Raw genomic sequence first — 13,606 nt, forward strand, 5'->3', positions numbered from 1 at the left:
GAAAGAGAGTAGATTTAGCCTACGAAGACATTCTTTACTGTGAGGGCGGTGAGACTCTGGAACAGGTTGCCCAGTGAGGTTGTGGATGCTCCCTTCCTCAAAGCATTCAAAGCCAGGCTGGGTGGGCTTTGAGCAGCCTGGTCTAGAGGGAGGTCCCTGCCTATGGCAGGGGTTGGAACTAGATGATCCTAAGGCTCTCTTCCAACCAAAACCACTCTGTGACTCTCTGATATGAACTCCTTCTTGCATCAGTGTCCTGTAGAGACTTGCATCAGGTCCAGAATACTTGAGGCAAGAGATAAGATTTCAAGAAATAGGATTGTGTATCATCTTATACAGTCTATAAGTAAACATACTGTTTACTATAGAAAAATACAGGTATGTGCTCTAGGTATTATTGTATATTTGATAATTTATTGGGTTAAGGAATTATCTCTTGTCTGAAGAGGTGGAAGATCAAAGCTTCTGTTGCAGCTTTTCTTCCTCAGCTTTGGGCAAAGAATCCCTTCTTGCTCTGAAAAAACATAAGATGACCAAGTAATATAAACTAAAGTAAAATAGTTGTTTGGACTAGCTAAAGCAATTCTCTGCTCTTTCCTGTTTTTTTTTTTTTTTTTTTTTTTTTCCTTTTGTTAAGTTTAGGTGTAGTAAATGATGGAAATATGAATTTGGACAATTTGGTTGAGTAATGTTTATATACTTGGCTTTGTTCCTCTTTGATTGTGTGAGATCAAAATGCAAACAGAAGGGGTTTAATGTGCAGTTTCTTTTCTGGTTCTGCTGACTGGAATTCTTTTGAAAGTCCTGAGATGCTGTGGAGTAAGTAGCAGTTGATAAATAATGCTTTTCTCTATACCTTTTTAGTCTAAAACCAAAAAATAAGAATAAACAGTGTCTCTTAAGACTTAGCCTAAATGTAAACTAAGAACAAATGGTGCCTGTGCAATTTGAAAATTATGTATTCTAGGACTGAGCATGGCGTTCTGAGCTTTGCACTGGCTGCACAGACAGGATGGTGCCTCAGTGTCCTCTGATGCTCTGTGTGTGGACGTTCTCTGGAGGCTGCCCACTCTCAGCCTTTCAGTTCTCCATTATTATGTACAAGAACATCAGATGATTTGAGGCCTCCCCATAAATTGCAGAATGCTGGATTGTGACACTGGTGGAAAAAGTGGTTTAAAACAAAGGCAATCTTGGCTCAAGCAGGTTTTGCTTTACAGTGATGACAGTAACTGAAAGCCTGTGAGTCGTCTTTTTCCTTGTTTGCCTTTCCCACCTTACAACAGTTCAAGTATTTGAGTCTGCATTTTGATCTCTCATCTCTCTGCTATTTCTACACACTGATTGTCAGAGGCAATGGCAAAGCAGATGATTACAGAGACAATTGTTATTAAGTCTTATAGTCCCACCTGTGAAGGCTCCCCAGCCCTGATTTGGGCTTGTTTTTCAGGGCTGTTTGTCCAGTCTGCCATTTTCTGTCTTTCTTCTTCCCATGCTGGTCAAGCTCTGCTGCTGTAGGTGTGGATAATGCAATTCTTTGTTAATGTTTTTCATAACTTTAATTTTTTTGAAAACCATCTTGGCTGTTAGCTCTTGTGAGCAAACCCTGGTAAGAGAACAGGAAGGGGCCACAGAGGGGAATGTAGCAACTTGGAAGTCCTAATATACAGAGGTGATAGGGAAATATGGTTGCATATTTGAGAAGAGCAGGGGTTTTCCCTGTTCCCTTCACAGAGGAAGGGTGGAAGGCAGGAGTCTCAACCTAAAGAAGTGGCTTTTCATGACTTGTCGAGCTTTTAGTTAATCTTTTTTTATTTCTTTGCAGTAGTAGAAAATGAGATTCAGGCAAGAATAGACAAAGTATTCAGCAACTTGGAACGTTTGGAAATCCTGTCCAGCAAAGAACCTCCCAATAAACGACAGAATGCTAAACTGTGAGTTCACTTGCTTTGCTACAATAATGGAGTAGTCTAATTATTTTCATTAAGTTTATGGAAGCCCTTCACTTTTTCATTAGAGTGAAACTTTTCTGCTGTGCAACTTAAATCTCTGCTCAGCTGTAACAGAACTGAAGGACAGAGGCAAAATCACTTTCCTGCACCTAACTGCAGTCTGGTGATGTAGCCAGACTCATGGCTCTGTTCTGAGATGAGTTGAACATCACACCTGGATTCTTAAAGGCATTTCTACTCTGTATAGCATTTGTCTTAATGGTATTTGTGGAGGTAAGGACTAAAATTACTTAAGTTGTTCTGGACCCTTTTCCAAGATGTTGTTTACTAAAATAAGGTTTCTGAAATGAGCACTGGTTTGTGCAGGCAATTGGACCACAGGCTATTAGACAGCTTTCCATTCAGAATGTTCTGTTAATGTTTAGTCCCAGAATACCTCTGTAGGTACTAGGAGGGGATTTGCTATCACCTTTATGATAAAGGTTGGTATCTGAAACAGTCATCTTGGTTTTCCTTGTAGTCATTGAACATTTAATTGGAAGCAGTGGAGCTCTGGACATGATTTGTTTTACCCCAGTGGAGATGTCTGCCGTGTTGCCCTCTGGCTTTCAGGTTCCTTTTGTAAAAACTGAAACTTAAGAACACGGCGTTAATTAACGAAACTTGAAAGTTAAATCTTTTATATGAATGGGTCACAAAATAGAAACTGTTCAAATCTTTGTTAAATGAACAGTATATACATAGGCATGTATGTATAATCAGTTTGAAGAGGCTTAGTGTAGGAGAAGATGTATAAAATAGCTCAAGAATTGTGCTTCACTTTCTATCTGTAGCCTGCAGTTAAATAATCACCTTTTCACTAAAAAAAAAAAGAGGCACAGAAGATCTAAGTTTGGAAGAGAAGCCTAACATCAAACATCCTTTATCTTTTAGAGTCCATCATTTTTAGTATTTGTTGCTGTTAATTTATGATGCTTCATTAAAAAACGCAACGTGAGGTTGGTATTTTTATCCCTGGGAATGTCTTCCTGTTGTTGATCTCGTCTAGCCGAGTCGACCAGCTGAAGTACGACGTTCAGCACCTGCAGACAGCGCTGAGGAACTTCCAGCATCGTCGTTACATCCGGGAGCAGCAAGAACGGCAGCGGGAGGAGCTGCTGGCACGAACATTCACCACTAATGTAAATATCCTGTATTTTGGATCTCTCTGTCCTAGAGGCCGTTTTCTTTCAGAGAAGTTTCAGACAAGGCCTGGGCTTGACTGTTGGATGACTGCTGTGTGGTGGTGTAAATGGAATATAGAAAGGAGTAAAAATTCATGAGAAAGTACAAGTCTTTGATGAAGGAAGTTGGCCTGATGAGTGGCAGTTGTGAAAGAGTGCAGAAATTGCTGCTCCAGTGCAGCTGTACCTGGTTTTCTATAGCAATTCCAGAAGCTGGAATGAGGTAGGTACCAAAGTATACATTTTCCTTGGATTTGTGTCAAATGTCCCTGTGATAAGAAAAGGATTTGTCTGTGAGCTATTGGCCTACCTATTTTGGTTAGACATTTACCAGCTATTTATATGTCAGCTGAGTGTGAAAGCATCCTAAATGCACTGCAAAATGCATAATGGCTTTTGAAAGCTCTAACAGTGTTCTGAATGTTTTGCTTGATTCAAAGATAGATGTGGGCTTTACCTTTAAAGCCTTTCCTGGAACAGTTCTGGAGAAAAACACAAACAGCAAATGAAAAATATGCTGCCATCTTGTGTCCCTATGAGCAGCAAACAGGAGGCCAGGCTGGATGGTGCTTTGGGCAACCTGATGCAGAGGTTTGTGTCCCAGGGCAGGAACGAGGTGATTGTTAAGAGCCCTTCTAACCCAAACCATCCTAGGGTTCTGTGAACAAAAATCTACCTAGACAGTTTTCTTGTTGCCTTGTGTGTAAATGAAAATCAACTGCAAACTCCCCGCACAGGAAATGAAACTCATCTGATTTGAAGTTTAATAAATATCTGAAGGAACAGCCATTCACATGCAAATCCAAGTGTTTCTGCCTCGCAGATTCCTGCAAGATAACATATTTTTTTTAACCTTTGTGCCTTATTAGCTTTTGGTCAGAGTTGTGTCTGCCATCTGGAGTCTTCTTCATCCAGTAATTTTGACCTTGCAGCTGTGAACAGCTCTTTTATCCTTCGTTCTTTCAGACTTTATAAGCAGAACACACGCTGGAGCAGACATCCAGCTCTGGATTATGCCTATCATTCCTGTGTTAATTTTTTTCCCTACAATAATCACTGCAAGTTTGGTGTTTTCACATGCATATAACCTACAGCTGACTGTCAGATGTAGAGCATTAGCTGTCTTCTGCCCCCAAACATTAATTACATATTTAAGCAGTTCTTGCTGCTCTGCGTTCATGTAAGCAGGTAAAACAGTGTTTCCACACTGAACTCTCACCAGTGCCATGATTCCTGTTCGTGAAGCAGTGTGGGAGTTGTGAACTTTCATCTTGACTCTCAGTGGGGTGGTGCCCAAAGAAGGATAAACCAGAAGGCTTTGGAAGACAGAAAAGCAATGACATCTTCTGATCTCTTGTGCAACCCGGACTATACAGTTTTATTCCAGTTACTTCCATTTAAAGATTTATACTTAAATCTTTAAATGCTTGAGATAATGCATCTTCTCTGGATGTTTTATTTTGTTTAGATAAGGCCTTCCTTGGTGAGTGAGTTCGGCCTTCAGGGAACTGGGCTGATGACTCTGTTTGCCCTTAGTATCAGAGATTGCATCTTGTAGATACAAGTTGATGGAATGCCATCTCCCAGGCTTTGTTTTACAGGCCTTTTGTCATTAGAAATGTGCTGCTGTCTTTCGAAAATCTTCCACTTGTGATGATCAAATGACTCCTTTGTTTAATCCCTTCTGATAGTTTTTATGTTCTCTGTTGTAATACCCGTTTTTGTTTGTGTCACAAAGAGATTATGAACACTCTCTATTTTTAATTTGTTCTTTAATCTTTTGGAATCTAATTTTAGTTGAACAGCGAATTGTCTTTTGACTGGATTCCTGTAGGCTTCTATAAACCACGTTTTCTCACTCAAATACTAATATTGCTTTAACATCCCTATAAAAAACTGTTTAAAACGTAATCCCTCCAGTCCTGTCAAGGGCTGTTTGTTTCTGTTTGTTCTCTTTCTGGATCTGTGAGTGTGAGTAGGCCAGGTAACCAAGACCCTGCATTTCCCCTACAGGACTCTGACACCACCATACCGATCGACGAAACATTACAGTTTAATGAATCCCTGCAGAATGCCCATCGTGGCATGGATGATCTTATTGGCAGTGGGACCAACATTCTTCAGGGGCTGAGGGACCAGAGAGTGACATTAAAGGTGGGGGCATTATTTTTTACCAAAAAGACCCCACGTTTCTGCATTTGCGGTGATCTGGCTAAGTAAAAGAAATAAATCTGTTTCAGTGCGTTGCTTCAAGCTGAGAACACTGGTAAAGACCTAAACTCCAATTCAGCTAAGTTTAAGATCTTAATATGTTGTCATTTTACTAGGAACATACTTAAAATCTGTTTTTGTGACCTGGTGGGGTAGCAGTCATCACACAGTCAGTATCTGGAGCACTGAATGTTGTGTTTTCTTCTGTTATTTGTTTTATTTTTTTCCCAAGTGAAGAATGGAAAGCAATGTTCAGCTCACAGGTAGTTCATCTTTTGCCACAGATAAACACCACTTAGAACAACCACAGTGCTGGGAGAAAATGTTTAAAATTACTAATGAAGATAGTAAGTCTGATGCACATCAGCAGCAAGTCTTCCCCCAAATACTGTTCAAGAAAGCTGTACTGCTTTAAGTCTTCTAATAACTTCTCCTTTGAAGAATGAAGCAATGTTAAGTTTTGGGTTAAGAGTTCAGAAGTATAAAAGGAACTTTATAATAATAAGTGTGTGTTGAGGAAGACAGAGCTGGATTTGTGAGAAGGGAAGTCCCTGTCGCTGTTGTATTCATCTGATGATGGGGGTAACAATGACTGCTGTTTTTTTGTTTTGTTTTGGGATGTATTTCCCAGAGGATTTAGGCAGTTTTGATTGCCAACACAAATCCTTGTCATCAGACAAATCACACCTCATAACACTGTATGGACTGATGTTCCACTGGCTTTAAAGGCAGTCTTGCCAGATAAAAGCAGGTACTGAACTGTAGGCACAGTTCGGGTCTTTCAGAGATGAAGGATAGCTTTGTGGTTAAGGTTGTTTGTTGACTGACATATGAATAGATATTTGTTTTTATACAAAGTCCATTACTAGAAAAACTTGATGGGTTAAGTATTAAGTATATTATTAAGTACGTTATTAAGTATATAAACCATTCAAGAGGTTTTATTGTAGCTGCATCTACCATAGGAGCAGTGGATAGAGGGGTTCTGTTACCACCTTGTGAAGCAGAGGTGAAAGAAAAGGCAGAGAAGGATAAGGTTACCAGTGCTAGGAGGGTTGTGAAGGCTCTCCTGGAAGAATTAACTTCCCCTTTCTAGCTTATCTAGGATGGTGTTTTTCACCTACCTGCACCACTGTGACTGCAGCCATGAGTTCTTTCCCTTCTTCCCAGACAGGATGATGTCCAGCTCTGAGCTGTGTACATCTGTGGGCCTGTGTTCTGTACAGGTTTCTTTGGACAGTTTCCCTTAAATAAAGTGCCAGTGTTAGTGCTGCTCTGCATGGTGACTCTTGGGGCATTTCCTGCTGCTTCCAGTTGAGCAGCTCTGCTACGTGCTTAGCGCTGATCCGGTGACTCTTGGGATCCACAGACATTCTTAATAATACCAACTGCTTCATCAGGGAAGCAGAACTGAGGTGTGGACCTGTCTGCAGCTTGCCTGCTAGCAGTCTTGTGCAGTGCTTTTCTCTGCAGGGATTTCTTGAAATTGCATTCATTGCACTTTTATACACCTTTACATTGCACGTCACCGCTGGCGTTACAAGCTTCTGGACCTCCTTTCAAACTGGACTTTAGCAGGAGGGGAGTTCTTCAAGAAAGGTTGTCAGGAAGCTTCAAGCTTGTAGACTGTCTGAAAGTAGACCAGAAAAATGTCTAATTGCTCCAGAGTGGTTTTCTCTGAGCTGCTGTCTGTGATGCTTCTGTCTGGATGCACTGCTTTCTATCTTTAACCTCTTTCCTGTTCTTGTCTATGAATTAGTCATGCCATCCTTGCCAGGGTCCCACGGCCATCTCTTACACTGTTGACTTAGAGCAAGTTACATTGTTTTCTGAGGGATAAGAATTACTCACGTACCATCTGTGATAAAATATTTCATAGAATAAAGATTGTGCCATTAAGGTAATTGTTTCTTTGTTGTCTTTGTATTCATAGGGAACTCAAAAGAAGATCCTGGATGTTGCCAACACGTTGGGCTTATCCAATACAGTGATGCGGCTGATTGAGAAGCGAGCCTTTCAAGATAAATACTTGATGATTGGGGGAATGATTGTGACTTGTGTAATCATGTTTCTGGTCGTGCAGTATCTGACATGAGCCACTCAACTGTTGCCAGAGGATGTTGTCTTTTGGAGCAAGATGGACTGCCCTCCAAAATGTACTTTCCTCTGAGCGCTGCTTTGGATGAGCCCTTCCTGAGAGCTGCAGAGTTTACAAATCACACTCAGACACATGGAAAGTGTGTAGGGGATCAAATTTATCTGGGGACAGCGTAGATCAGAATGGCCCTGTGAAAATGTCTGTGTCCATTACCACTTTCGCCTTATTGTCTTTAAGTTTAAAAATTGATTAAGTAGGAAGCAGAAGTGAAAATTTTGTCCAGGCGTTTTGCAAGGTAGGAATGTTTTTTTCTTTTGTTGTCGTTTTTTTTTTTTGGTTAGACAGGGAGAAGAGGATGCAAAGGCAGACATGAGAGGACGTGAGCCTTTCCTTTGCAAGCTGGAATTGACCCTGGTGAGCGTGTTATCTGTTAAAGGAATTCTCTCACTAAAGACACTTCTGCATTATTTGTGGGTGCACTCCTGCAGTCTAAGAGTGCAAAAAGTGGTGGAAAGTGAAGGATTCCCATCTTTCTTTTGCTTAGAGGGAGGAAGGACTTGTAAGGAGAGGTTCTGGCTCTGGAAGATGGTAATAACTTCCGCTGACATTTTTTGTATACCCGTACAACTCCAACCAGTGCAAACTTCTTGGTTTAGGCTGAAATGAAGTTCGCTTTGGTAGCTTTGCTCTGCTGCTTCCTCGTTGAAGCTGAATGCTGTGCTCATCCTGCTTCCTGACAGCTGCAGATCACTGAGTCACCTCAGTGTGCCCAGTACCAAATCCAACCTCCAAAACTGCAACACGTGACGTTTTTGATGCTAATGGACATCTTGTTTTGAGTTTGTTACCCGAGATGTTTAAGGTTGTGTGATCTGTAGCCAGTATTTTTGGATTTGGTGAAGCAGGTAAGTTTTTGCTGCGTTCAAATTGAGATCTGTCATTTTTGTGTTCACACAGCCAGAATGGGCTCTCTGCTGTTTTCATTTGTTTGTTTTTAATTCAGAGTAGCAGTGGGATCAGGGCAACAAACCTCTCATTTAAAACCAAATGTCATCAGAAGAGTTTCCTGAACCGACTTGTCCTTGGATGGTAAACATTTCGTCTGCCTCCCTGGGAAGGGTGGTCTTTGCATCATTCTTTGTACCTGCAGACTTACTGTGAAGGACATTTTCACAAAATATCATCTCTGTGATGATGCAACTTAGATTTTGTATTCCTTGGCTGAATAGACATTTATCCACATTTAAACATGGACAGGTAGGAAATGCCTCGTAGTTTAATTACGGTACTCAGTGCCCTGCAGACTGTTGGAATGATTAACCTGGGATCTCGCTCAGCCTTCCATTTCAGACAGTCTCCAGATACGTTCTTATTTTGAATACAAGTCAGGAGCATTTCCAGATGTTTGACAGAGGCTCAGAAGTTTCACGTCTGGATGGTGTGGCATTCTGCTGGGAATTCCTCCATCGTTTCTGTCTGGAAGGGTTGTAGGTCTTTTAATTAATAACACTTCACAGTGTTGTATTTGTTCCAATAAGCTTTGCTTTCATAATTATGTAGCTTGTTGTAAACCAGATTTTTTTAACAGTTATTAATACAATTTCTTCAAATTCTGCTAGTAAGGCCAAGTGAAGCAGGCTTCAGCAGTGCTTGTTTACCATTGCTTAAGTATAGACTGATCTGTGAGCTGTGACGTGTCTTTAAAGTCCAGAAGAGACTGTCCAATTTGATCAGCCATCTCCAACCAATCAGCTTCATATTTGGACTCCAGGAAACACAACATGTCAGTGCAGACCCAACAGTGGAGGAGGCCGAGGTGCCATCAGTGCCTAGACAATCTCATCAGATGGTTCAGCAGAAGGAAGCAGACAAGCTTAGAAGCTTGTTGGTCATCCTGTGTGCTCACACCTTCTGGCTGGCTGTTCTGTGGATGGTTTTGCAGTGCTTCATGCTCTTTGTCTTCTCAGTCTGCTGCACTTCCTCAAGAAAACACACCAGCAGGCAGTATGCAGGATCAGTTTATGTGTAAGCCAGGACTAAGGAATTTAAAGAGGATGTCTGCAGTGAGAGACCATCTGTCTTAGTGTACTTTATAAATTACCCTAAGTTTATTTGAATCTGAAATTTGTTACTGTAACACACTCATTAGATCATTTTCTCTTACACCAGTTCGGCACCCTGTAAAGAGATTGCTTGCCAATCTTTTGTTCCTGATAAACAGGTCCGTTTCCACCTCTATTTTACAACTGTGCAGTGCAGTGTCTGTACAGCTGTGCCTCGCTGCAGCAGGATTTGTCTCGTACCAAGCCGAGGACTCTAGTCAATTTGGTTTCTTTTTCAGATGGATCGGGATTTTATTTTTTCTGTTTTGAGATTAACATTTTGATACTTGCCTCTTCGTTTATTTTTCCTCTCTTAGAGTCTCCTCATGTAGGCTGACCTCGCTGCTGCATGTGGTGTCTTTGCTATTCACTGTTGAGATGTAGAGCTTGAAGAAATCACTTCAGTAAATGGGTTTGATGATGTGTAACGTCAAGCAAATTTGTACTCGATGTTAAGTACAAAATGGCTTACAGGAGATCTCTGCCATCTCAGACGGTTCGTGTAAACCTTTCAAAACTGCTGTCATTACATTGTGCCACAGCAACAGCAAGGGTAGGATCGACATTTCTGCTGCTGTGAAATGACAGAACTGAAACTGCTGGCATTACCAGTGGTGCTGTGACAGGTGTGAAGTTTCCTTTCCTACTGAAGACATTTCTTTTGCTTCTGAACCTCTGTGCAACAGAAGGTGTCCAGCAGTTGAATGGACTGCTCTCTGCTGAGAGGACATTGTGGGAACTAACTTGGAAAAATACTCCTTTGGATCAGTATTTTATATGTAATGGGACGAGGGTGAGACCTTCAAATTAAGGATAGTACAGGAGGAGCTTGGAGGGCAAAATGTGTCTGTTGATAGAGTGTATTTATAACGAGAGATCAAACTGATTAAGGATTAAATCACTTTTTTCTTGCAATTGTGTGTTTTGTTTTGCAGTAATTGAAGTTCCCCGTATCTACGAAACACTCATTAAATCAGAAAATATCCAGCAAAGAATGGAAAAAGTTAAAAGTTTCTTCCAGTTATGTTGCCATAAACTGGATCAATAGATTGGAGAGCCCTTTGGCAGTCTCTTGCTAAAGCTTTGGAAAAAGAATTTTAAAAAATGCACTTCATAATCAACTGCTGAGATGGGCTTTCATGGTTTTTCTTCCAGGGTGGTCCCCTCACGGGCTCCAACACGATAAGAGGAAGCTTATCAGAAGTAGTATTTTTGGTTCATCAGTACACTTTAAGGTGGTAAGAAATCCAGGAAGATAAAAAACAGGGAAAGGTTTTGAAACAAAGACGCCGAGTGCAGTCAGGTTGAGAGCAAACCGTGGATAAGAGATGTGCAGATTGAAGGGGAGATAATAAATACCAGACTTCACGATTGGATAGGATAGAATTAATTAGTAAGGAAGATAGTACAGATAAGCACTAGAGGTGGTTTTTACTTGTCAAGTAACCAAAGCCTAAGCACTGCGCCTATGTGCATATGCTGTTTCTGAAGGTTAACCCTGTGTATTACAGCTGGTGTGTTAGAAAGCAGCAGCTGCTTTAAAGTAGCGCAGGACAAACGGTAACATTGCGTGGCCATTGTAACAATACTGAGTGCCTCATGAAAGAAAGAAACACCTTTGTGAGCTGTGTAGTCCGAATGTTACCATGCTATGACCGTAGCACTGTGTGAACGTAGCAAATGGAGCAGCATACAGAGGGTGCTCTTGCGTTGCTTTACTCTGTCTCGCCTGAGGCCTGTGGTTTTGAAGCAGTTCCTTGTTCCCCACCCCTGCCTTCTTGCTTTGCATTGATGTGAAGCCAAGACCCACCTCGAAACTTACCTGTTTACCTGTCTGCAGTCCTCCCCATCTGCTGCACACGTTTTTGGTGCAGACAGGATGGTCCTAACAGGCATAGATCGCCTGTTTATCTATTATTATTTATCTAGTTAATGCTCTTGTCAGTGCTTTTGCAGCTGAGCTCATGCTGTCCTTTCAGACCCTCAGCCCACTGCCAGTTTTCCCTGGACCCAGCAGAGGGCTCCTGTTTTTTCACAAGACCTGTTGGGTCTCTTGATTTGTGAAGGTGAAGAACTAAGAGCAAAAGAGAGGGTGCAGAAGGGAATACAAAAGGGAAAGGGAACCAGAGCAGACACAGCGATATGAGCACTGTGGAAAGGGGCTGTAGAGGTGACAATCGTGTTGTATTTCAGGCTGGCAAAATGCAGGGCAGTTCTTGACACACACATACAGCTTGTGCTGGCCATGGTAAAAGAGTGCTGCTGCCCTTGACCATTGAGGTATGTGGGAGCCCCACGTAATAAGGCCCTTCCCAGTTACTTGGTAAGAGGTCGATGGGCTGTTTTAATCTTCTCTGTGCTCTGGAATGTGCACGTCAGACCTGCACAAAGGGCCTCCTCGTCTGCACGGTTTGGCTAATGCTTCAAAAGAAACATCTGAACTCTGTGAGTGCAGCCAACATGTGGGCAACCCTGGGCAGTCACTGCTTTGATTTCCAGCCTATTGCGGAGTAGGCACTTTAAAGAAACCTCCAGGCTGAACCCATGCTTTTGTTTTTATAAGTTAGAACCTTGATTAAAAGCCAGGCAAGGGGAAATGGTTTCTTGAATGTGGTTTGGTTGTGCAGTTGAGATCTGCAACCGGAGCCTCATCTACCAGAAAAAGGAGATTTAGTGCTGCCTTCAGGAACCCCAGGCACATTTGCCTGCTGGAATTTGAAGCTCAGAAGCAGGTGGTAGTTCTCTGTGCAGGTAAAGGAAACACCAAATCCAACAAATCAACGTAACCCTGGAATGTGAGAGACCCCCCCCCCCCCTCCCCCCCCCCTTATCAGCCTGGTCCCCTCCACCAGCCCTCTACTGCCAGCCTTCATGATCACAGTGCTGACAAAGGTGCTGGGTGCAGAACTCAGAAGGCAAAACAAAACTGGGAACTTGTTCACTTTCCCGCACATAGAAGGAGGGACACTTTTCTAACTTGTATCTGCCTCACCAGGCAGATCTGTTCCTTTCTTCTATCTCCAGCACTTTGTGCTTGCTCATGAGAAGCCCTTGACAGAAAGCCTTCCTCATTTCCTCTCATTTTCTTACCCTCTTGCCTTTTGCACTGGGGGGGAGACAATGTAATTCAACACTGAATTTATGCGATTATGTTACAGCTAGGCAGGATTTAACTGATCAGATTTAAAGCTGCTTTTTCACAGTAGTAAGGAACCTTCTTCCTTTGATGGGGTGGAATGGGCACTGGTCAGTGCTGTTCTCCTGGATGTCAATTGGGAACAAATGCAATTACCCCACCTTCCCATTAGCTGAAGGCAACACTGAGGAAAGAGATCCTGGTCTGAAGTGTGGGAGTTTTCCAGGTCTGGTGAACATCAGCCTGGATGTGAAATCATGTATGTGGGTGCTGTAGGTGTGAGTACAATCCTCACAACTGGAATTATGGGTTATGTTCATCTTAACTATAGAAAAAGTGGAAGGGCACAAAAGAGACTGTGAACAAGGATTGCATGGACTTGTATTGGTCTTCCTGCTGCCAGCAATAAAAGGCCCAGAGATCTAGGTGGTGCAAAGCACTGAGTGCCAGAAGAGCAGGCTGTAAGAATCCAAGTCACTCTTACCAAGAACTCGATCCTGAAGAGAAGTGCACATAAAGGAAGAGGCCCTCCCCCCAGCATTCTTACTCCAGCACAGTGAAAAAATTAAATGAATGAGTGCAATCTGCCTTTGGTCACAGGATTGGAGAAGAAAGTGGTTAATCCCTTTCTCAGCGCTCTGTGGCTGGTGAAGTGAGGGGGAAAGCTGGAGAAAGGATGTTCTTCCTGGGCTAGTGTGATTCTGCTGATGGAAAGCATGTGCTAAATCGTGCAAGCTCCACAACAGAGAAGAATCTGTGCCTAAATGTAAATACCTCTCCTCTTCCCTCCTGAGTCACCCATCACAACTGCAGACACAAACAACCGTTTATATCCCAAATTTCCATACAGATTTCTAGTCAGACCAGTCCTGTTGCCATTAAGC

The 13,606-nt window shown here is 42.2% G+C and overlaps 1 protein-coding gene across 1 annotated transcript; it reads left to right on the top strand.

The window, feature by feature from the left end:
• Positions 1-1,800: 1,800 nt before the first annotated feature.
• GOSR2 (golgi SNAP receptor complex member 2) lies at positions 1,801-10,501 on the top strand (the record flags this gene model as incomplete). The annotated part of the gene is made up of 4 exons (XM_042817648.1): positions 1,801-1,934; positions 3,001-3,133; positions 5,189-5,329; positions 7,320-10,501. Coding segments are annotated over 4 exons (570 nt in total), but the record flags the coding sequence as incomplete, so codon positions are not given.
• Between the last annotated feature and the right edge of the window lie 3,105 nt (positions 10,502-13,606).

Source organism: Centrocercus urophasianus, unplaced genomic scaffold (assembly GCF_019232065.1).
Source record: "Centrocercus urophasianus isolate 14NV4802_14NV808 unplaced genomic scaffold, USGS_Curo_1.0 seq_163, whole genome shotgun sequence".
Classification (NCBI taxonomy): domain Eukaryota; kingdom Metazoa; phylum Chordata; class Aves; order Galliformes; family Phasianidae; genus Centrocercus; species Centrocercus urophasianus.